Raw genomic sequence first — 25,893 nt, forward strand, 5'->3', positions numbered from 1 at the left:
AACCCACTCACCTCTGCTGAAAAGACAGGGATGTTAAAAAGAGATGGGCATGACTCCTAAGATTGGTCATTCCAACCGGGGTAACCTAGCCAGAGAGGCCCTGTGGGAAACACAGTTTGAAGGAAGAAAAGCCATCTGACCCAGAGATATAACAGTGGAGCAAGCAGAGGACATTCCAGGAATTTCCCTAAATACTGATAAACAGGTCAAATTCCTTGGCACAGGAAATCACTTCATACCAAAAAAAAAAAAAAAAAGTTCCCAAGTTCCAGCTAACAAATGAACTGTAAACAATGCTGTCCAGAATAAGAAAGTTCTGGAACAATGAAAGATTCTGGACAATCACCAAATTCACGCCACCATTCCAAACACAGAATGCCTCAGGGTTTTCCCCTCTTAATTTTACCATATATAAATCTCAAACACCGACTAAATGACTCAGAAATAATGCATAGGCCACTCCAAGTAACACAAATATTTAAGAAACCAGAAACTAATTAATTTCATAGCCCCGGGGCGCAGTCTAGATGAACCCTGAATATGTTCCCATGTAATTGAGAAGAATTTTCATTGGCACGTGATCAATGGGAACCCAAATTGTCCTGCCTTTTGTAAGCAAATATTCAGCCAATTTAAAAGAATATCAAAGAAGTGTGAGGACCCCAGGGATGAGCACTGCGGAAAGGCTTCCCTCACATCTGAACCCCAGCCTCTCGTGGCCAACTCCTACTTGCTTTGCTTCTCGGCATCAGCAAGTGTCTGAAGCTGGTAATCATGAAAGGGGTCAAACAGCCTTACACAAACAGCCCCTGAGCCAGGGCCCCTGCACTGCTACAAGTCTGACTCTTCCCCAGAGATTAACCTTCAGAGCTTTTCCAGTGGCATGTGATGTCAGCCAGCAAGCAGACACAATACACAAGGCTTGCAGTAATGAATAGAATGCTGTCTGGGACACTCGCCTGCATCCAGAACTCTAGGGGCATCTTGTAGCTGGGGGGTGGTGGTGCACACCTTTATCCCAGCACTCAGGAGGCTGAGGAAAGTAGATCTCTGTGAGTTCAAGGCTAGCCTGATCCATAAAGTGAGTTCCAAGACAGCCAGAGCTGCATAGAGAAACCTTGTCTCCAAAAACAAAAAAACAAAAAAAAAGGAGGGAGGGAGGGAGGGAGGGAGGGAGGGAGGGAGGGAGGGAGGGAGGGAGGGAGGGAGGGAGGGAGGGAAAAGGAAAAAAGAAAAAAATTAGAGACATCTTGTAAGAGACAGTGTTCCTCGATTCACCAGGAAGAAGCTGAGAAAGCCAATGAATGGTAAACGTTAGTTCTTATATCAAGATCTTGAATCTTTATGAAAGGCTATTCTGGACATTTTTTATCATTATGTAGGATGTGGAACTATACAGAAAGGTGGACAGAAATACTTTTATTCCCCCCCCCCCCCCCCAGGACAGCAGCAGTAAAAAGTACCCACTACTCTTGAAGAGAATCTGAGTGCAGTTCCCCACGTTGGGTGGCTCATAACCACCCATGAACTCCAGTTCCAAGAGGTCCAACAATTTCTGGTCTGAGGGAACCTGAACTCACACACACATATTACCCACATAGATACACACACGTAATTAAAAATGTATCTTTCTTTTTAAATCCCCTTCTTCTAGAAGTTATTTGAACACTGAAAAAAAATTCTCCTAAAAGATGTGTTTTGTAAGATGAGGTTTCACTATGTTGACCAAACTGACCTGAACTCCTGGGCTCAAGCAATTCCGCTCCAGCTGGGATCACAGGCACACACTGCATACCTGGCTCTTACAGGTACTCGCTTATCTTAATTACGTTCAATGAATATATTTAATTGCCAATATAACACGTATACAGACACTGGGCGTTTTTCTCCTTACCTGGGGATTTTTTGATGGACCTTGACTGTGTCAAGTGAGACTGTCGAGGCAGCAGAGGTGATGAAGGCAGAGACATCGAAACCCCTTTGGCCAAGCTCACACGATAGGGGTCTTCTGCTGTAGGAAGACCGCTCACAGGAGTGTCACCGCTGTGACCGGAGGACAAGGCAGGCGTCTCTGAACCAAAGTCACCACCTGGAGTGGAGAGACGGCATCTAGGTTACACCATCCACGACAAGTTGATAAGACTTTAACTCCTAAGAGCTATGTTCTTAGAATACAATTCCCATACACCAGAAAAGTGAATCTCTTTTGAATCATTTCTTTCATCGCTCTTGAAATCTGTTGCCTACAGAAGAGACTCAAGTTTTGCAACTGAAGCATCAACAGACCCAGCCAGGAGGCCCTTTGTGTTCTGCTCAATTGCTACAGAAAGCCATGATCCACAAGACCCTCTGATTTGGCCGCTGCAGTTACGGGCAGGAGGACCTGTACTTTTGTATTAGTGGAGCAGATTCCAAAGCTAGGAGCTCTCTGGACTCTGAGCCTGCAGTCTGCTTCCTCCAATACAAGGCTGCCTATGGAAGACCCGGACTGCTTCACTGTGCTCCCTAGAAATACTTCTCTTTCCCGATCCCATCTACTCTACCATTCTGAACCCTCGCCAACCCCAAACCATCTCAGGGCTCATCTACTGAGGAGGTTCCCGTAGTATCTAACCCCCAAATGAACCTGGGAACAAAGTAGCACACCATTATGAAACCTTCTAGAGGGAGCAGATCCTCTGGAAATACAGAGGCTGTAATCACAATGTACAGAGAAGATGAGGAGTGCTGATCTGAGCAAGGACGAACCAAGAAGAGATGCAGCCAGTCCGCATGTCCGGGATGATACACTTTGCTCCTGTCCTCCCCTACTCCGCCACCCCACCCCCAGTCACAGTCCCTCAGTAGAGACCGGGAAGCAGCTGAGGGCTGCAAAGAAGCCTGAGTCATCACCCCATAGATTATAAAACATCTTCAGAGTTCTAAATTATGGGCAGCAGCAGAATTAGGAGACATGCAAGTTTTCCATAAGCAAAATCAGTCTGTCTGACAAACGCCCTCCAACTAGTCCTTGTCATGGCTTCTGCTAAAGAAGAAAACGCAAGTACTACATTTGGGGGGGGGGGGAGGAAGGGGGTGAAACCCAAGAGCTGTAGAGCCAAGCAGACACTCATTTTTTCCGATCTTTGTGCATGAGGCCCAAAAAGGGATGTGACCGAAACCCATCATCAATCCATGTTGCATTGCTGGACTTGTTTTCCACATCTGTAGCCACGAGGAAGGAGTGCTAACCCTGCCACAGAATGATGCTCAAGCCTCACATCCACAAGCAATAGCCAAAGAGCTGTCAGGAGAAAAGCCATGGGTACTGGCAGAGTCGGGAAGGTCTCTCCAGTCTCACCTGGCCAGCGACACTTGAAGCATCTCAATAAACTTGGGACATTACAATGATTTGCCACTATCTGCCCAAATGACTAGCATTTGAAGAAGAGGAAGAAAGGCACAATTACTAGGCAGCTCTCACTGGAGTTACCAAAACACTCATGGCAGGTGACCAAGACAGGCTACCCCTAAGGGAGGAGGGTAAACACAGGTTCGTAGAGGCCCTGTAACACTGCCCACATGAACGGTAGAGGTCCCTGCACTGGGCTTCCACATTCTCGCTTATCACGCCTTCATAAACATCCATATTACATACCTCCCAGACTTACAATGTTACGTACACACGAGAGAAGGAGCCTGGATTCCTGAAGACACCAGTGCATGAGGCACCCAGATTACCACCTCTGTTGCTGCAATGAAAGGCAAAGCCAAGGCGACAACCAGACTGCTACCTCCCGACAGGGCTGTGTGCTTGTAGAGGGACTTGTGAGAGCAGGACAATTACTTCCTCGGTCTCCTAACAAGTTCCATGACCAGTCCCCACTACCATTTGGTTCTGTAAGCAGGTACAGCACTTACAAGGACACTCCTGATCATCACGTGCCCAGGCAAGTAGAATCGAAAACAGACAAGAACATACAAGAAGCTGAGGTTACAGCCCTACAGTGGCTTGGGGACACCGGGCAATGTTGATTTTCCATGTGTTTGCGGCCATGGGTACCTACGTATTAGCCCAGTCACGGACTTGGACTGGAAACAGTGAGATGGGCCTAACAAGCCATAAGCAACAGTCTCCCTACCCACTTTGAAAGATTTCTGACCTACACATGAAAACCTGGACTTCCAACCCCTTCATTTCAATGGGAACACAAAGAAATGGGGAAAGGTACACACCATCACCAGAAACTTTAAAAGTTAAGCTTGTTCCCAAGAAAAGGGTTTTTATCTCAGACATTTAGAATTCTCTAACACAGAAGAAGAGAAATTAGGGACTGGGGGACTGGAGGGCAGAAGATTTAAAGCATTTCCTAATCACAAATTCTGCCCATAAACTTTGTTTGTATCAAGCAAAGCAAATATTTTCATTAACCGCAAGTCTGTGAGAAACAGCTTCCAAAGCATGCCGCAGCCAAGGAGGACCCTTAGCCTCAGGAACAGCTGGACCCCAGCTCTTTGATTTTATGTAGGCTGCAATAAAAATGGGACTTAGAGATGGGGTTTGGGGGAGGGGCGCTTCCATTTCAGCTTGACTTGGCCATCTCATGACAGTATCTGTCCCAAACATGCTGTTCTGCTTGGTTTTTCAGAAACAAACTTCCAGCTTCCTTTCATTAGGAAGGCACGCACAGGGAGAATAACCGTATGGATGTGCAGGGGGCCACAAGGCACCAAGTGGGAGATCCAGCTGCTCGGAGGCTGGGCAGCATCCTGGAGCCAACAACTTTAACAGCACAGGGCAGCAGGTTTAGGACAAAGAAAGCCTAGGACACCAGAGGCCTTTTGGTGTCTGGTAGGGACACACACATCAGCGTTGGGGCATGCTCTAAGCAAGCGGACATCAGACATCTCCTGTATTTTGAAATATTTGTACACTGTGTAAAGATATATTCCTGTGGTTGGTTTAATAAGGAGCTACACGGCCAAGTGCTAGGCAGGAAGTACAGGTGGGACTTCCAGCCAGAAAGAGGAAGGAGGAGGAGATAGATAATCGAAGGGCAGAGGAGACGCCAACAAGACATGGAAGGAGTCAGACATACAGAGCGAACAGTAAAAAGCCACATGGCAAATTAATAAAAGCAGGTTAATTTAAGTTATATGAGCTAGTGGGACACGCCTAGGCTACGGCCGAGCTTTCATAATTAATAAGGAGTCTCCATGTCACTGTTTGTGGGCGGGTGGTCCCAATGGAAAAGCTTGCTACACCCCGGTTGATTCAACGTTTCTCAGCAGACACTTAGAGAGGCAAAAGAAGAATTAAACACGTTTCACTACAACACCCAGCATGACTGGGACATTTCGCTGGGCCTTGAGTAGACTATGTTTTCACTACAACCTACTTTATTCCTTGCTTCAGTTAAGTAATGGGAAGCACACTTCAGTCACTCTTCCTGTCGCTGTTGCAGAAAGGCCAGGCTGGGCAGGACAAGGCATCCACTCCAGGGAGTGAGTGCAAGCCATGTTATCGATGACCAGGATTTGCCAGGGTCCCCTCCAACACTGGCAGGCACTTCCCATGGAGCATTTCAACACCGCTGAGAGTTCCTCTCAGAGAGGCCCTGATCCAATCACACCTCTCACTGGCAGGAAACTGGAACCGCATTAACTGGAAGGAAAAGAGGGAGCAGCTGGAGTCTTCTCCCATCCAGCCAGCTCAGATTCTAACACACTATTCCACTTGTTTAAGAATGCTGGGGAAAACAGAGAGCCTCAAAGAAAACACGTTTTAAATCAGCCAAATATGTAAGGGGCAATCACACTTTTTTCTGTAAAGGGCCTAATAGTAGTATCTTAGGCTCTGTAAGTTATATATAAGCAGTCTCTGACATTCATTCATTCTCTCTCTCTCTCTCCCTCCCCCTCTCTCTTTTTCACCTCTTTCCTGTTTTAAAATCACTGATTTCCTGAAGTCTGAAAATAAAAGATCAGGAAGGGCATGGGGATGAATGGACATTTATAAGGTCTTCTGGGCTTACAATAAATCAAAATTAAAATATCCACATAGAAGAAGTATCAGAGTGAGAGCTGTATTTGTGAAGATAATGGACTCACCAGAGAGAATAAAGACATCCAATAAAGCATTGTAAATTGGTGGAAATGGCTTTTGATAATGGCTCTTCATTTTAACTTTTCTCCCCCTGTTCTTAAAGACTGCGAGTGGGGGTTTAAATACACAATGGAAGAAGAACTGTGAATCTAGGAGACGGATGTCTAAAGGTGGCCATGCAGAAGGCTGAAGTCGACACTGCAGATTAGAGGACGTGGAGTGTAGGATTAGAGACGGCTTTAAAAATCCAGGGCAGGGGAAGGCAGGCAGGTGAAAGCAAAGCCAATCTGAGACAGGGTCACCCTGAGAAAGACAAGGGTGAGCGCAGACATTCAGGTAAATAGGTCTTCAGAGGCAGGAAATAAGATTTCCATTTATCGTGCACTAAAGTGACTGGGGAAGCAGAGCCGGAAGCTTCAAATAGAAAGAGAAAGATGTTCTGTTTATCCAGCTTCAGAAAATGGGACTGGGGTGATACATTTAACTAGGACATTAAACGTATTACAGCATCTTATATGGTTCCTGCCTCTAAGCACACTGTTTTTTAAACATGTTTTCCATCATAAGGTTTTATAATCGCATAACTCATATGTTTACAGAAACCCAGCAAGCTGGAAGAAATTTCCTCTGCAGTGTCGTGTCTGAACCTTGTAAAAGGCTTTCTCTGCAGCGGGATGCAGTTTAGAGCATCTTGTGTCTCATGTGTCCTCCTGGCATCGGGTCAGAGCTACTGAGCATTCAGTGGACATTTTCAAAACGAAAGAATAACGAGAACCATGTCAACAATTTTCCAAAACATATTCACACAATCACGGCTAATTCGCAAACAGTACCACAGTAACATCAGAGAAACCAGAAACCAGCTAACTCCAGGGTCCAAACAGTGCCAGCTAATAAGACAGGTGGATCCTTTGGTCTTCGGATATTACACAAATGCCTTCCAAACAGAGGCCAGCAAATGTCCTCACATTGCAAGCTATAGAACTGCACACACAAAAGCACCTCATCTCAAAACATACAAGTAAACAGACTGTCAGTTCCACTCTAACTGTCCAAGTTTTCCCTTTAAAACATGTCACCATGGGAGGCTGGAGAGATGGCTCAGTGGTTAAGAGCACTGGCTGTTCTTCCAAAGGTCCTGAGTTCAATTCCCAGCAACCACATGATGGCTCACAGCCATCTGTAATGAGATCTGGTGCCCTCTTCTGACTCACAAATGTAAATACAGACAAAACACTGTATACATAATAAAGAGTAAATCTTTTTAAAAAAAAATGTCACCATGCAGGAGCTACTATGCTTTAAAAATATATGACATCAGGAAAATCTCCATTCTCACACCCTACACAAGCATAATTTAAAGCAGATGCTTCCAAAGGTGCAAGCAGGTGCCCAGACAGACACCAAGTGCACGCTGTCTCCTCATTCCATCTTCACAACCTTGGTAGGTTACCAAGCAGTCGCGATTCCCCGTTCCCTTCTCAGATGAGGACGCTGCGAACCAGAAAGGACTAAGTGATATTCCCGAGGGCACCAGCAAATGTCAAAGGGGAGTTTGGACTCAGGCAATCAAACATGGAATCCATCGTCCCAGTGCCATTCCCATTTCAGAAGGCTGCTAAGATATGCTGTCGATATTATGTCATTCTGTGTACTTAATAGAGAACACCAAAAATAGAGTATGTAGGTCTACACGTGGTCCCAGGCCACCATGAAGAAGCCTGCTCCCTCCTCTATCTTCCAGTTCCATGCCGGCTGCTTAATTAGTTCCAAGTGCTCTTGAACATTCCGCCGGAGAGGTGCCCAAGCCTCCTGATCATTAATTTTCTTTCAGTCACACCTTACGCCGCTATCACACAAACCAAGTACGTCTGAAGCATAGGCACCCGAAATAGGCTCCTTTCCTTTCACCCAGTACTGCATGTTCATTAACTCTTGCAGTGTGTGCTGGCAGCTTCTGCAGCAATAGAAGGGCAGGCCCAGGCCCAGCCCCACCCCAGTCTGCCCCAGAGGAAGAATGAAGATGTGGGTCAGCTAAGATCTGCAACCCACAGCAGCCAGAAAAGGTCTGTGGGATGCTCGCAAAATTCCTTATTCTACATTTCCTCGGCAGCACGTAGATGCTTCCTGACCTCACGGACGGCACCACCTCTCTGGTTCTGAAGCTTTCAAGGTCTTGTGTTCCTACAGCTGATCAGGGCGCAGCCCGAACTCCTCTGTTCAGGGAGGAGGCCTAGAGCTGTCTGGGAAGCCGTTTCAACTACTGCAGATCAGGTCATGGGCTTTCAAACTCTCCCCGAGAGGGTAACACGACGCAAGGCGTAGCAGGGATTTCTCTTGCCGCTGGAACAGGAAGCTGGTCGGCATCTAAGATGCCTGTGCTGAGAATCCAGAAGTCAAGGCCAATACGGGGAAGAAGGAAAACAAAGACAAATTGACGGGAAAGGAAAGAAATGATCATGTACCAAAGTTTTCTACATTTAAACATGTATGCTTCGTGGGGTGTATGTGTATACGTTTGTATATGTTATATAGTATTTATCTACAACCCTATGTGTGTGACATACATGTAAACACACCTGTTTGTGGATGGAGACTCTCTGGAAGGACACATGCATCCTGTAGTCGTGCCTGCGTCTGGAAATGGGAAGTAAACCACTGGGGGCATGAACAGAGGTTAATCCTTATCTACGACTGACGTTCTGTGTGCACGTCTGATGCAAATATTTACATTTATGCTCCCAAGGATAGAGCCATGTGTACACTTGAAGGTCTTTGAGTTAAACTGCTATGATCTAACTTGGCAACTGAAAGAAAAGAAGTTCCTTCCCACAGGGTTATGTGATCGGGGACACCTGCGAGGTGATTATCACACAGAGGTGACCCTGACTGCCGTTGGCAGGTGGACAGGAGACAAGGGAGGAAGAGCATCAGAATGCCATCACCAGTGGCAAGCATTTCTTCTTCCTGACCCTGGACTGTCTCACGCCATCTCCTGATCATCTTTGCTGTCACCGGCAGGGGGAAGCCAGGGGATGGAGTGGGTTGAAGTTCAATGGAAGGGGGTGAAAACTGCACCAGGCAAGCATCTATACAAAGCCTCCCGAGAACCCCAGGAAAGGTATCTATAAACTAAGGGGCAAAAACTCACATGTGCAGAAACTGTATCCCCAAATAGGAGATGGCTAGAAAAAGCAAGAGAGACCAGCAATCTAAAAGACAACAATGGAACAGATTTTGTCGTTGCAACAACCAGAGGCTTAACCGCACTCTAGTTACTGAGGCTGTTCCATCCCAAGCCTCCGAGCACAAACACTTCCTAGACGTTGATTAAACAAGTTCCCCCTATACCACAGGCCTCTTCTAAAACCAGCGGTGCTGAGGAACTGATAGAATAAATATACAGTTCATCAATGAAAGGAAAGTGACCACCTTGAAGACTTGGAGAAAGAAAACTGAGAACAACACTCGAGGACAGCCGGGCACCATGGTGAGATTTAGACCAGCTAGGCTGGGCTCCACCTTTCACGCCGCTTGCTATCCGGTGACTTCACCTGCAACACAGACTAGGATCCACCAGCACTTCATACTACCCACTGATAAAGAGCAAAGGCTCTGGGCGGGTTCCCCTGGGCACAAAAGGACAAGGCCAAAAAAAAAAAAAAATTAATTATGTGAGAAACGATTACAAATGTGGAAAACAAAAGCTGTTTCTCAGGAGAAACCTAGACACGAGAAAGTCATTAAAACCAAACCCTGCTCTGACAGGAGGAATGCAGCAGACAAGGACCCATCAGGCCCTAAGCTGCATCCCTAGGGGGAAGACCCAGCCCTAGTGCCATCTGGTAAAAACTTTGTTCTGAAAGCTTAAGAAAGGACTGGCATAGACCAAGGTCTGTGTATGAAACAGAGGGTGCAACAAAGAACCAGACGCAGCCATGCCTGACCCGGGTTCGCCGAGCCGCCCTAGAACACTGTGAAATAAGGTACCACAAAAGGGGGCGGTTCAAACAACCCGTAGTTAATTAACAGTTCACAATCAAATGCTCTCACCAGGACAAGCTAGTCATGCCTCTTCTTTTGTTTCTAGTTAGCCATCTCTGATGTTTCTTGGCTTGAAGACTCATCATTCCCACCCCTGCCTTCATCCATTCACAGTGTTGACTCTCCATGGTAGTCTGCTTGAGACAGAGTCTGACTTCCTAGTTCAGGCTAGCCTAGAACTCACTATGTAGCTCAGGCTTGCCTCAGCCTCCCAAGTCTGAGAATACAGGCATGGACATCACACTCAACAATGTCACAGTCTCTCTTAGGAATCCCGGGCATCTGAAATTACGACCAACCTACGTAATCCAATCAAGACCTTTAAATTGATCACATATGTCAACACTGTAATTCCAAATGATGTCATTTCCACAGGTGCTATATTAAAGGGGGGGGGGCCTTCGGCATATCTTTGCAGGAACCACGATTCCATTCACAACACTTTGCCCTCTCTATCATCAAACATCAGAAATTGAAACAATAGCTATATAGAGAGGGAAGGGCTAGGATGACCAGGTCTCACAGCGTTGAAGCCAAGTTTTCAATTGTATGTCATAGCAATCAAAAGCATTCTGGGATACTAGCAGATTCAAAACACATAGGACATTTATTATTTTGGAGACAAAGAAAACATTACTTAAGAGAGGCATCTAAATTAACCACAACAGCGGCGACACCGTGGCTTTATAATGTCCGTACTATATGACCCACGCCTTCCAGCCCTTTAGTCAACTGCCCCTTCCCACCTGCTTCGCTTCAGGAAATGTGGCTTTGAACCATTTACTTCACTCCATAATGGAAAAGGAACCTCTTACCTTATCTGGGTGGCCTCTTAAAATAATAACTGTAGCTGTCCTGCTAGAACTTGCTAACAGCAGTTAGCATTTTACATGATCGGGACAATGGGCAAAGTTGCCCCCACCAATGGAGTGGCACGAAGACTGGTTTTGGTGCCAGTAAACAAGTAACAAGAAAAAAAAAAAAGAAAAGAAACAGTTTGCCACTTTTTAAAATGGCATTTTTTTAAAACCACACGGAATAAACATCCAAGCATGTATATGTAACATGCTATATGCTGTATGACAGTGAAATGTGACACACAGCAAAGCATTAGGAGAAGTACAGTAACACGTTGATAGTGGCTGTTCCTCAGGCTTAGAGGCAAGGATGGGTTCCCTCTTCCTTGGCTGTGTCTAGTTTGGCATGGATTCTGGCAATGTTTAGGACACGAATATTTTATAAAGTAGACTTGATTATCGAGCACACAGAAACTTTTCTTTTTACTTCCTGGGGTTGCCCAGTAAAGCGATCCCACTGGATACTTACCAAGAAGCCTCCTTTCCCTCTATCCAGAAGCTTCCCATCATAACCACTACGAACTTCAATCCACAGGCTCGGCCTTAAGCTAACACACCCCACCCATATATCGAGGTCTTACTGACGTAGGATGGCCGATTCCCTACTGATTGCTCTACAGCGATGGTCTAAACTGGCTTCTTCCCCATGGGGACACAGGGTCTCCCCATGAAGCCCAGGCTGGCCCCAACCCCCGCAACTAGGGTTAACGTGTATTAACCACAGCCCAGTTGTCTCATTCAATTTCTTTGCCTTCAACTTCCGAGCTCAACCAATTACTGATTTCTTTCCGTAATGCCAAAAGTCCTTAACCACAACCCAAGTTCACCCTCTTCATTCATAATAATACAAGGAACCTCACCAACCCCACTAAACCTTCCTGGGGTGGACATGAGAAATAAGAGGGACACAGTGCCACAGACGTCACACGCGTCATTAGTGTGTTCTCAAACCAGGCAACAGGATAGCCAGGAACGGCCAGTGCCTGCAGGGTATCTCCATCCTTCAACCCCCCCATCCGACTGATATTCCTTAGTCCCAAGATTACAGCCCAAGCTCACTGACATTCACATCAAGGGGGCATGACAGTAACACGCTGGAATGTGCAGTTATGTCTTAATTATAAACACTATTCTGTCGACTGGGTGTATCTGGACTAATGAAGAGGACCGCCTTTGCTGACTGTATGTATGTGGGTGGAGGGGGACAGCTGGAGGACAGCTTGCAGGTACCGGTTCTCTCCCTTCTGTTGTGTGGATTCTGGGAATGGAGCTCAGGTCACCAGGCTTGGCAGCAAGTACCTTTACCGCTAAGACATCTTGCCAGCCTCCTAGTAAGGATGATTAAGCGAGTAGTCATTATTAAGTCCTTACTCAATGTGCCAGACACCTCATTAAACATTTTACATACATTAATTTATTCACCGTGGTCCGTTTAAAAGAGACGCTTAAACTCTTCACGTGTTCCAGATGAGGGCACACAGAGTTGCCCACGGCTGAGAACAGTCACGACTCCATGACGGCTGTACACTGGCACGCTGGCCCAAGCAGCAGATGCCCTAAGCCAAGTGCGTACCGAGCATGGAGAACTCACTGCTCAGTGCCTAAGAAATGCTGTCACCCACAGATCACTTAGCAAGTCGTGTTTCTCTGAATGGTAATCATCGGGAACATTCTGTCACATTGGACATGGTGACATTTTGGGGGTGGAAAAAATAAGTGGAGGGAGAGGCTTCTGGAACAATACCATAACCTGTACGCCACCCCCTCATGCAGTACTCAGTCCCAAACTCTACCAGTACCAACGGCAAAGCCGTGTGCCAGCAGGCCTCACTAAAGAGAAAGAGCGAGGATATAGGGAGCTGCGATCTCTCCTGTTTCAGTTCAAAGGAAATTTTCCTCACAGGGAAAACTATCTACAAACATTTGGGGAGAGGGGATAGCTCACAGTTTCTAGGTAGAATGTGAAATTCTCAAAAATAACCAAAAGAAATTTTTTTTTCAATTGTGAAGATTCCTCCACAGAATCCACATTAAAAAAAAAAAATGCTGCATGGTACACTTGCCATCCCAGCCAACACTGGAGAGGCAGAGGCAGAAGGCTCCCTGAGCTCACTACCTGGCTGGCCTGGCTTACCTAGTGAGCACCAAGTCTGTGAGAGAATCCAAGCTGTGTGGTACCCACAAAATAACACCTGAGTTTGGCCTCTGCACACATACAAACACACACACACACACACACACACACACCCCTAATACACACATACTCAAAACTGCACAGCATAACCAACTCTGTTCCTATTCCAGAGATCATATAAATTGACTATGTACATGTCAATTTATTTAACCAGGTCCTTTTTAGGCCCATATTGATGTGTGGGACTAGAGGAGAGAATGAAATGGCTTTGCATTTACTGGGTTTTGGACTTTCGTTCTGTTTCTTGAGACAGGGTTTCATTGTGTAGCCCTGGCTGTCCTGGAACTCTCTCTGTAGACGAGGCTGACCTCGAACTCCCAGAGATCTGCCTGCATCTGCCTCCAAAGTGCTGGGGTTAAAGGCATGTGCTACCACTGTTTTTTTGTTCTTTGTATTCTATATACCATGTCTGCTCTGTCATCTCTCTGTCTCTCATACACATACACACACACACACACACACACACACACACACACACACACAGTTTCCAAAACAGCAGCCTCAATGACAGGTCTGATAACATATCTTAGCAACAATGTCAACATTGTCTCGCGGCAGCTAACCATATTAACATTCTACCCTAACCGCAACTTCTAAAACATGAAATGGATTGCAAGTTATTTGCTTCATCCATTCTTCAAGCATGTCTCTGGGAAAAGAGCCCTCTAACATCATGCAAGCTGCACAGGAAAATCCTAATCCCTAGCTATTCCTTCCTGTGTATCTAACTTGTAAGTATAAGTATGTGAGTGTGCAAATGTTGACACAGAATCAGCACAAACATGATAAAATGAAATGCACTGACAAGCTGCTTTGATCAAACCGTGTGCTGTGTTCTTTTGTAATAGAATCCTTTAACTGCTGTACTTGTGTATCTGTATTTAAAGTTCATCTTTATAGGACTGCCAAGAGCACAGTTTTGCTGTAGAATGGGGGAATATACTTTGCCGAAGAGTTTTCAAAGTCACATACACAAATGTTGCATAACTAGTTGGGATGTCCCTGAAGTGACACAGAAAGAAAAGGCAGCACACCGGCAGCTCCGACCACTCAACAACTCCCACCAAGGCACAGATGTGTGGTCCCCATCCAGTGGTTTCCAAGGTGACAACTGAGTGGGTCTGGCGGAGGAGACTAGCCAGGTGTAGGACTGCCCATCACTAGATTACACTAGAATCTGTTCCTGTACAGATGAAGTGAGCGGTGAATCTCGGGCACAGCCCTTCAAACGCACACACATCTTTGCTGGCACAGAGGCTTCTTGTTTCAAATCCTTGCATCTAGGCCCCAGTACCCCTGCCCTCTTCCATCTCATAGCGAACACATGTCTTCCCAGACTGTTTACAGCAATTTACCCTGCATGCCTCCCCCATCTGCACCACATGGAGTGGCCAGGGTCAGGCTGGCCACACAAATAAGTGAGCTAATGAAACAACACGTCCAAGACGCCACCAGTTACTAACGTCCAACGGAGAGTGGAAAGAGACAGAAAAGCAAAGAGCTTCCCATCAAATACAAGAGCAAACGTTTCTAACATGCTCACTATGGTCCAGGCACTGTTAAACTGATTTTTAACTCATTTTCTCTTCAAAGAATCAGCATTTGCCCCTAGGTATTGGCAGGGGATTGGTTCCAATATCCCCAGTAGATACTAAAATCTTAGGAAGATCAAATCCCTTATGAAAAATGACATATTATTTGCATAAAACCTACATAGATCTTCTTGTATTCTTTAAAATCATTCCCAGATGTTGGACAATAGCTAATACAATGGAAATGCTATGTAAATTGGGGGTTGTGCTGTATTATTTAGGGAATACAAGTCTGCTTGTGGTCAATATTCATATCCTTTTCTCCCCTGATAATTTGTTTTTAGTTCTGACTTTAAATATTCAACAGATCGGCTCTGCAGTGTTCTTCTCCCCCATGTCACAGAAGCAAAACTGGGAAGACGGTGAGGTTCAGCAGCTTAAGCTGGGAGCTGAACCCAAGCACCCAGACCACTCACTTCCGGGACAGAGAAACTGGACTATTTGCCTTTGCGACTTAACCATGCCATCTTTACATAGTTCAGAGTGGCTTTCCTTCGTTTTCCTTCTGTGGACCTAGGAATCAAACCCAGGGCCTTGAGCATCCTCAGCAAGCACTCTGCCACCACTGTACCCTACATTTATAAAACTATCCATTACATCAGGCAAATATAAGCATTGAGCACAATGTATAACAGTGTGCGGCGAAGAATAACTTTTTCATAAAGGCCATGATGTCTTCTCTAGAGAATCTGCTTCCTGGTCAACTGTGGTTCACTTCCTCATTTCTTTACTGTCTTAAGGAAAACAAATCCCATCTGCATATCAAAGCCCATGATATATTTAAATATCTGCGTGTGTACACTTTATTTTCACACCTGATGAGCATTTCCTCACAGTCAAAGGTGCCACATGAGGTTCCTTCTAATCGCACCTGATGTTCAAATTTTCAAACAAAATTCACTGCATTTGACTCTCATAATTGCTATCTGATACAAATTACCTTTATTTCATAGGCAAGAAAGGTAAAGGTTCAAAGAAATATAGTAAGCTGTTCTAAGAAAGCTATTAGGCCTTCAAACTTGAAACTGAGAGGCCACTTCATACGACTGGTCTGCTTTGTTTTGTTTCCTTATCTGGGTTTGTGTTCCAAGACAGAGTTTCACTATACAGCCCAGACCGACCTCCAGCTTGCAATCCCACTTCAGCCTCCTGAGTGCCTGGCTGAAAGCATTACAGAAACGCTCTAAACTCACTTCAATACAAAACCTTCCTACATCAAACAGTACCTGGTCTCGTGTTTAGAGAGCCCAGCCAGCCGTGTTAACAGCTGACTGTTCAAGAAGGAACAAGTCCTACAAAGGATCTCATCTTCAGAACCGTACCTGGTGCTGTGGATGTGGGTCAGAGAGGTGTAATCCCATCAGCATCACTCTTGGGCACAAAGGAGGGACACAGAGTTCATCGCCTCAAAAAGTGACTTAACACTGAACTTACAGTATCAGTACAGAATCCGTCACTTAATCCAATCAAATATAAAGGATGACTTAGATAAAGTCTTTTTAGGCGTTGTAATTCAAAATTAAACATAAGACATGTTTGCCTTGCTTAAAACTTTCAGCTGATAAAGCTCTCAATGATTAAGCACTCATTAAAATATTGAAATAGCTAATAAACCCAATGAGAAATGAGGCAAACAAGCAGGATAAAGAAATAAATTTTATTATTGACAAAAAGCTAGACAATACATACAATGTCAAACATCATCTGAAAACCCTTCTATAATATTGATTAATTCAATCCTTGTAAGTGAGCAATGAGCACAGAGCATGTTAAGTCCAGGTTCGTGGAGCTGGTAAGCTATACAGCAACAATACAGTTTCAGACAGGATGGCTTCAATGAACATGTAAGGTGCTAAATTCATACCTCTTTAAAAAATTCTAATTAAAACATTAAAACGCAACTTTCCTGATACTCGCAAAGATGAAATTGTTTAACTACAATGTTGGTAAGGATTTGAATAAACACATTTTCTAGTACATTGTTGGTAGGGCTATAAATTTAACATCATCTTTCTGGAGGGTATTTCAGCAAAATCAAGAAAAATATAAATTAAAAAAAAACTACTTTTTAAAAAAACTACACCTCCTCTCATGGGAACACAGACAGGTACATGCAGGGAGATTCATTTCAAAATTAATTCTTAATCATGACCAGAAGGACAATAAAGCTTTCATTTTAAGACAGTCTCCTTGCGTCGCCCAGGATAGCAGGAAATCATCATTGAGGCTAGCCCAGGTTCTAAACTCACTTGAGTGCTGGGCTTACAGGCAAGTGCACTCGGGCCAGGCTTCCACCTCACAACTATCAAAACGAACAGTAACACATCCGCCAGATGCGGTAGCACATGCCTTTAAATCCCAGCACTCTGAAACCAAGGCCAGAGGACCTGCTAATCACACAAGTTCAGGATCATTCTGGGCCCCAAATCAAGTATCCTATCTCTTGAAACAAAAACAAACAAAATGTAAAAAGGAGAAAAGGAAATGCCACACATACAAACCAGGGCCACACTAGGAAAGCAGAAGAGGGACTGATCGGGCCCTGGCCAAGGCCAACAGAACAGAGTGAGCCAGAACAAAAGGTCACTGGAAAGGTAATGTACTTGAGCAGAAAAAACACACAGAGGTCTCAAATACTAGCTTTAATGAGATATACAGTTTACCTACAACATCGGCACTATTAAAACTCACAACATACTTAATACTGAGAAGAATCGAGCCAAGAGTGTGCTCACACATGCCACTTAACATACATGACGACCAGTACAGAATTTCTGGAAAACAACTTGCGAAGGGCACCACGAGCTCAAACCAAATCCATCTCTTTTCTTAACCCTTGACTGCAGTCTGGGAACCTTCCTTCTCCTACAGGAACCAACTCATACAAATGTGTTTATCTTCCAGAGGGAGAAACAAACCAACCAAAGTACGATGACGCAGTAGAATATTGGGCAGCTTTTGAAGACGGAGGGTGTGTGTGTGTGTGTGTGCGTGTGTGTTTAAAGCAAAAGCATCCTGTCTTCTTTTCTTCATCGTTTCCTCATTTTCCCTATTGGACATTGCTTCAAAGATCCATAGTTATTCTCAATTTTATTAGTAGCAAGACATTTTTTTAAAAATGGTGTCCGTTAAGATCATAAAGCGTTCACTACGTAGCCCAGGTTGACCTTGCACTCACACCAGCCTTCTGCCCCAGCCTCCAGAGTGCTGGGATGAAAGCTTGTTCCTCCACACCTGACAAGAAATGTTAATAAAATAGTGACTGCACTCTGAAAAGAATTTTAATCATAACCAATTTGTTTTATTTTTATAATTACAAAAACAAAAAAGCGAGGGTGGGCATGACGGAGACACTTGCCACCAGGCCTGAGGTCCTGAGTTCAATCCCAGTGATAGAAAAAACAAACTCCAGAAAATGCTCTCTGGCTTCCAAAGGCATGCCATGGCGCATGTCATACATAAATATAAACAAACATAAAAGAACTCTTTAAAGTAACATGTGTCAAAAACTATCTCCAAGACAGATTACACAAAACCTTAACAAAAGTACTGTAGAAATTTAATTGACAGCCGTCTTTTTCTTTAATGGTGTGTTTTTCATCAGTGAATTACAGCATCACGCTTTAAGAACAGGAAATGCTATGGCACACTGTGTCCTCTTATGTTGACACTGTAACACCCTGTGGTGTGGCAGTGTTTACAGATGAGACTCTGGGCATTAGGCAGACAATGCCGGCTCAACAGTTACATGATGTAAGCGCACAGTCCTTGTTAGTGTACAACACGCGTGTAAGAAGCATGGTGTCTCTCTCCACCACATGCAGGCACAGCTAGGAGGCCACTTTCCACCAACCAGGAAAACCCTCACCATAACCTGACATGCTGGCTCCCTGATCTCAAATTTTCAGCCTCCAGAACTGAAAACACATAAATTCCTGTTGTCTTAGCCACCCCACCAAAGATGTTTTGTTATGGCAGCTTCACCAGATAAGAAAATGCACTATCAAAAATCAAAATAATGTTCATATCTGGTACTTGGAACAATATTTTCTAAAATAAACTACAGCTATCTAAAACCTGTCCTTCTGGAGAGCCCTCATAGAAGATGCAATGACATCTAACTACTCAGGGCGGGAAAGTAAAGCTGAAGCAACCCACATGACTCCCCCTTCTATCCTTATCCTAGAGTTCACAGCCAGGCTCCTAGCCTTGCTAATCAGCCAGTGCCACGACCCAGGAAAACTACAGATAATCCCAGAGCCTGTGACAGGATGCTCATATCTGCCTATAACTCCAGCTTCAAGGGATGTGCCGCCTTCTCCTGGGATCCACAGGCACACACAGACAGGCAGAAACACATACACCCACAAATACAAGTAAATATTTTTTTAAAGGGCCCCAACCAAGAACCCAAACCACTACAGCTACTGAGTGCACATTCTCCTCGGATAGAAAACAGTTCCTGTGTCCTCTGTGCACTGGGACAGCATCAGGTCAAATATAATCACCTGGATGCTCCCACACCACCTTAAATACGGGCAACTCCTAGTTGAAAACTTAATAGTGAAAAATTAAATCAGTTGTTGAGATAATGCTTTGATTTTTATTCCTAAGACTTTAACCAAAAATGCTAAGTTCAGATCATCGCCCGCTAAAAGTTAAGCCACCACAGTCTCCTCTGCAGAAACTATGGGCCAGGAGAGGGAGGTGAGCCCAGCTGTCCATACTTTTGTAGAATAGAAATAAAACCTTGAAATTCCTCAAAATGCAAACAGCTCACATAGAAACTAAAATATGGAGATTTTATAGAAGCATGAAACATACTGATGAGGCTCTTTGCAGGTTTAAAAAAAAACCAAAACAAAACAAAAAAACAGAAAACCTTTCATAGAGGGGGAAAAAACTGAAATAAAATCCAGTTTGATAAACAAAAAATATTCTTAACTGAGTCTCTAACTTATTTTCCTGTTGAAGTTAAGCTTCCTTTTGCATGCATACACATCCAGTAGGAGCTCAAGGAAAAGCATAGGGAGCTTTGCATCAGCTTTTATGATGATTCCGGCAGGAAGCGTCTTCCTGGAGGTCTCATTGGCCACATGGAGTGGGAGGTTCTGGGTGATCGCCTTCCCTTTCCCTATAGCACAGAGCTTGCTCCAAGTCTGCACCACACAGCAAACAGGAAGTTCATGAGGAAGCCATCATGGCCCGCATGTGCAGGTGTCCAACACATGACAAATGCCCCACGCATGTTCCCTTCCTCTAACGCGTTTATTATTTATGCTTCCGTAAAGCATGGGAAAGCAACCCGTGGATGAAGAAAATAAAGGTCTGTATTTCAAAACTAAAGACCTTCGTGAATGAGGATGTGTTAGAACAGTCTATAGACTGTATTTAGAGATCTATCCTCAGATCTTCTTGGCATCTCCTGAAATCACTTTTACAAGGGAAGCTGCCTTCCAGTTTAATTGCACAAAGAAGGCTAATGATGAAAAAATACAGAAAAAGAATTTCCAAAATATAAACTACCATCTAGTAAACAACTCAGAGCTTACTAGTTAGATTATGGAGGAACGAATAAAGATGGGAGAAGCACCTTTATCACCCCAAATAGATAGTAGACTCCATATTTAGGAATAGGAAGTCATCAAAAGAAGCTTCTAGAATATCATTCTTATCTGAGATGAGTCCTGACTTCTCATTAGCTTTCTCTTTAGGAGAAAAAAGACTTTTGTTTGACACCCAGTATAATTAATGGTTATCTTACTTAGAATCTTTATTGTCATTATGAAAATGACCAAAAGATGCAGGGATGAAAGGGTTTATCTTCATCTTACACTTCTAGATAACAGTCCTTCCCTGAGGAAGTCCTGGGCAGGAACTCAAGGCAGGAACCAAAGTAGAAGCCATAGAGGAATGCTTCTTACGGGCTTATTCTGCATGGCTTCTTCAGCCTGCTTTCTTACAGAACCTAGCACCAGCAGCCCAGGGGTGCTATCAACAGAGCTTGGGCTTTCCTACACCAATCATCAATCAAGAAAATGCACCCACGGGCTTGCCCAGAGGCCAATCTGGTCAAGGTATTCTCTCAATTGAGGTTCCCTCTTTCCAAATGGCTCCAGCCCATGTCAGCTGAACTAGCCAGCACAATGGTGCACACCTAGGATCCCACTGTCTGAGAGGCAGAGACAGGAGGGCTGCAAACAGCAAGTTTAAGGGTGGCCTTCGTCTGCATCTCCTCTGTTCTTTAAACTGCCACAGTTTTCTAAAGAAAGAAAAGGTGCAATGAATATCTAGCAGAATCTAAGTATCAACACAGGTAGAAAGAATTTCTTTTCTCTTTGTTTTGTTTTTTGAGACAGACTTTCTCTGTTTAGCAGCTCTGGCTGGCCTTGAACTCAGAGAGATCCACCTGTCTCTGCCTCCTGAGTGCTAGGATCAAAGGTGTATGTCAGCACCACCACCACCACCCCCCGATGAAAGAATTTCTAATTAAATCTTGACAATATCTCTATAAGAAAGTTTTGCCCAAGTTTCAACCAGCCCAGAGGTGATCATGCTGAAATTTGAATTTGTGACCGCTAATTCTAAATTCTGGTGTTTTGGTTTGTTTGTAGACTTTGTGTGCCTGAAGAGAACAAAACAAACCTATGATGCAGAAACCTAGCAGACCCTGGGGAAAGTTGCACCCTAGCTCCACACTGTGCTTAAATCAGAGACTGACACTTTATTCGGTTATTCAAATGCTCTGCTAAAGAGAAATGCATTACCTTGAGAGGGAATTGTTCTGGTTACTGTGTTGCTGGAGAAATAGTTTGTACTCTTAACAGGAGATACCAAACAGCCACATCTCAACACTACGGTCGCTCCACCGAATTCCTAAATAATGGTCCACAGCCGCAGAAAGCGAGCAACAGAACACAGAATAATCAAAAGCAGCTTCATATTTTCTGGATGAAACAAAGCGCCATTTATATTGAGGCATTTTTAGAAGGTACCACTGAAAGCCAGAAGGCAGCCTGGAACGGCTTAAAATACCAAGTTTAACAATCACATCAATGGCTTTTAGACTCTGCAGACGACAACAGCTTCCTTTTGCTACGAATTCAAACTGAAGAAACAAATGCAAAACAAACCAATTAATTGGGTACACACAGAGGCTGAGAAACTATCCACTGCCTTAATTAACACATTACAAGTGTGTTTAGCCAAACACCTGGGTTTCGGTGATGGAAAAGGTAAAGGCCAAAGCTTAATAAATTGCTCCAAACTAAGACCATTTCCTACACACACACACACACACACACACACACACACACACACACACGAGAGAGAGAGAATAATCAAGTAAAAGTTGACTAAAGAAGGGATACAAACAGGGAGAGTGCCCAGTCCCCTCTTAAAGAAGGCAAGAGATCTTCCATATGGAGGACCAAAAACAACAACAACAAACAAACAAAAAAAAGCTATGTTAAAAATAAAACTTATCATTATCCACTGTGAACTTTAATTGTATTAGATATCAGATAAAAGTATGTTTTATTTCTTAACAGCAAGAACAAAACTGTAGCCAAGCCGGCTGCTTGTCGTGAAGTACTGGCTATTATCATGAGCTACACCAAGTCAGTTTGGAGGGGAAAGACACCTTCCCACTGTCTCTGACTTAAGAACCCTGATGGGAGGCAAAATGCACCTGCCCCACAGACATGAAAAATTTACACACACTCTTCCAGCTTCTTTGCAGAGAACCCAGGCATGTGAACCAGGCTTAGCCGTTCTACAAGTACCTGACATGATTTCCAGTTCTCCTTGCCTAGTCCTAAGACCCCCCCCTCTCTTCCAGATGAATTTTTATATCAATTTTATGCTGTGTTAGAGAAAAAGAAACACACAGGATGAGGTCAAAATGTTTTGTATGGTACTACGATATTCTCTACACACGGGCCCTACTGTAAACTATCTTTGTGTCACTGTCAGTGCCAGTGTGACAAATACACCAAACGGAGCACTCTGGTGTGGCTGTTTTCAATAGGAGAAGCTGGATACACGTGGGGGAAGCTGCTATATCGTCTAGTCGATTTTCCTGTGAACCTAAAACTATCCCTTTCGAAAATCTTTAAAAAAAAAAAAAGTCCTCAAATATATTGATATTTTGTATTTTAACAAATAAAACTTGCCTAAAGATCAGAGTACATAGCTAAGCCACTAAAGGCCAGGGAGTAGTGTGTCACACACCTTTAATCCCAGGACTCGTTGAGACAGAGGCAGAGGGAACTCTGTTAGTTCAAGGCCACCCTGTGCTACACGAGGTCGAATCTGTCTAAAAGAGAAACAGAGCTCACACAAAGGTGATCCCACTGCTTTGGATTCCCGGGCTTTAATCCATATGGAGGTGGAGACAGGAGCAATATGGCTGGGTAGAGAGAGGAATATAAATGGGAGGAGACAGGAGTTCAGTGCAGTCTGAGGTTTGGTGGAGACAGATGTAGTCTGAGGACAGGATCGCCCTTTTGGTCTGAGGATTCGGTAGAGGTAAAAGGTCTCTCTAGTGGCTGGCTGCACTGCTTCTCTGGTCTCTCAGCTTTCACCTCCTAGTATCTGACTCTGGGTTTTTATCACCAATACCAATTAGAATTCGTGCTACACTCGAAACCAAGCCATTGTGTTGAGGGCAAGCTTCTATCAGTGATGAAGCATATTTCGAGGTCCAGGATTTGATCCCCAGGACTACAAGAGTCAACAACAAAGGAGGGATTTCATCAGAGAATAACTGTACAGATAATTTTGGGGGAACTAGTTGGCTTGAAATAATAAATATGTATGTTATATTTATAATATTATATATAATAATATATATTTTATTATATAATAAATATATATATGTATATATACCTAGGAATTTAAGATTTATTTTTATTCAGTCTTGAGTCATCAATAAAGCTTTATCATTTATGTCAGCATAAATCTTGCAGATTTATTATTAAAGACTTCTGCTGTTTCAACATGGAACGTTATTCATTTTCTCTAGAGAAGAAAGGAAGCCAGCCTCTGCTGGTTTAACGCGCTCGACACTCTTGTTAGGTTAGATCTCACATCAGATACTCCTGACCACAGAATACAGTAGAACTAACCCATTTTAATAACAGTTTAATAAGCATTGCATGAAAATCATCTGGTAAGATACGTCAGATGAAATCAAGAAATTCGGGATAAAGACGGGGCCTCATGTGCTGGTTTTAAAACAAGACTTTGCCATGAAAACGAGAAGAAAGGAGACGTCTTTGTCTAACACATCCTTCTACTGTGGCTAAATACTGACTTTTAAAATATATATTTATATTATGTGTGCACCATATATATATGTATTTATATATGTATGTGTATGCATTTACATATAATGTGCACACTCACATTAAAGGACAAGCTTCAGAAGATAATTCTCTTTCCAGATTGTGGAAATGGGGATCAAATGCAAGCCATCCTGCAGGCTTAGAAGCAAGCACTTTACCAGGTGAGCTATCTTGATAGCCTTTATTACTTATTTTTGCTCCCACAGGCCTAGTTCAAGGCCAAGAGACAGATGTGGCTCATTTTTTACTGACAGAACTTCAACAAGGGCAAAGAGAACACGCATCCCCAAAACAGTTCAGAATTTTTGAGATTTCATTCCCCAACATGCCTCTCCAGTTTCCAGAAACTAAGATTCTGCCCATCTACCAGCATAGATGGGAATGCATAATCATTTTTAAAAAGAATTTTGCTAATTTTAGAATTCCGTCAATGGGATTCAATCTCACATTTTATGAGATATATAAATATAATTTGAGTGTCAACACTTGCTAATTTTTTTCCACACAGCTTAAGGTAGATACATAGGATATATTCTTTTAGGGACTGAAACTGGAAGAAAGCCTTTTCAATACTGGGGATAAAGCTCATCTGCAGAATGCACTAGGGGGTTGACAGACCTAGGCTGAATCTTTGCTGTGGCTGTGAGTGAGAACAAGTAACATTTAACCTGGTATGGCAAGCACAGGGCTATGATCCGGGCAACTGGGAAGCAGAGGAAAAAAGAGCATAAACTCAAGGCCAGGCTGGGCTGCTCACCAGAAACCTTGCCTCAAAAACAGCACCAAAAATAAAACAATTAGGCAGAGGGGGCACATGCCTTTAATCCTAGCACTTGGGAGGCAGAGGCAGGTGGATCTCTGTGAGTTTAAAGCCAGCTTGGTCTATGAGTTCCAGGACAACCCAGGCTACAAAGAGAAACCCTGCCTCGAAAAACAAAAACAAGCAAAGATTGCTTTTAATTAGAAACAGTGCTGCAAAGCCTGCCCATGCTGGAGGAAGAGTGGTTGGTTACCAAGTCTCACAGCTGCCTCAGAACCTCTAGCTTTAACTCAAAGACTCAGCTGGGATTCACTGAGATGATGAGCTGGCACACAACTCAACATAGAAGTTGTCAAAACCCAAGTATTTACCCAAATCTTTTCACATGACTTCATCTGGACGTAAAACCCCAACTGCTTTGTTCCCAAAATGACACAAACCAGGTTCCAGTTAACAGCAAGGAACACAGACCATACAGATGCTTTATACAAAATGTTCCCATTATGTTTTCAAGCTGGTGTGCCCGAGTGAAAAACCCAGAGTGTGGGAACTATGATAAAGACAGGACTCACAGAAAAAGCAGTAGTTCCTCTTAAAAGGCCAAAGGGAGACCTAAGCCCCAAGTCCCATGTTTTGAAACTGGAAACCTTTCAAAGGCAAACTATGCTTGCTGCCTGGCCTGCCTGAAGGCGCAGGTGCCGAACATCATTTAAACTTATTTCCCATGGCCCTGGCACCGTGGAAGAGGACAGTCTTTGTTGAAAGATTCTGTTGCTCTATAGGGAGTTTGGCTTGCAGACCCTGGTCCTGGAAGTGAGTGGGGGTGGGTACCTGTTTGCTTGGCAGCTCCATCCCAAGACCTAAGCTGTCTACGTTTATGCTAAACATTACAAAGGTCTCGAAGGCAACAAATAAAGTCTCCAGAATTAGTATCAGATGAGCCAAAACTTTGAAAAAAAATTAACTGCTTTCAGAAAAATAATGAGAAAGACATTTTGGCCCTGACCCAGCAGA

General features: G+C 43.9%; 1 protein-coding gene across 4 annotated transcripts in view; it reads right to left on the reverse strand.

Moving 5' to 3' along the window:
* Tanc1 (tetratricopeptide repeat, ankyrin repeat and coiled-coil containing 1) overlaps positions 1-25,893 on the reverse strand; it is a 223,110-nt gene that overhangs the window by 109,110 nt on the left and 88,107 nt on the right. For all 4 annotated transcript variants that reach the window (XM_038336346.2, XM_038336343.2, XM_038336344.2 and 1 more), the window contains one exon: positions 1,895-2,089. In XM_038336346.2, coding sequence (XP_038192274.1) covers positions 1,895-2,089 — 195 coding nt within the window. The remainder of the gene's footprint in view (positions 1-1,894; positions 2,090-25,893) is intronic.

This window comes from Arvicola amphibius, chromosome 7, assembly GCF_903992535.2.
Source record: "Arvicola amphibius chromosome 7, mArvAmp1.2, whole genome shotgun sequence".
NCBI lineage: Eukaryota > Metazoa > Chordata > Mammalia > Rodentia > Cricetidae > Arvicola > Arvicola amphibius.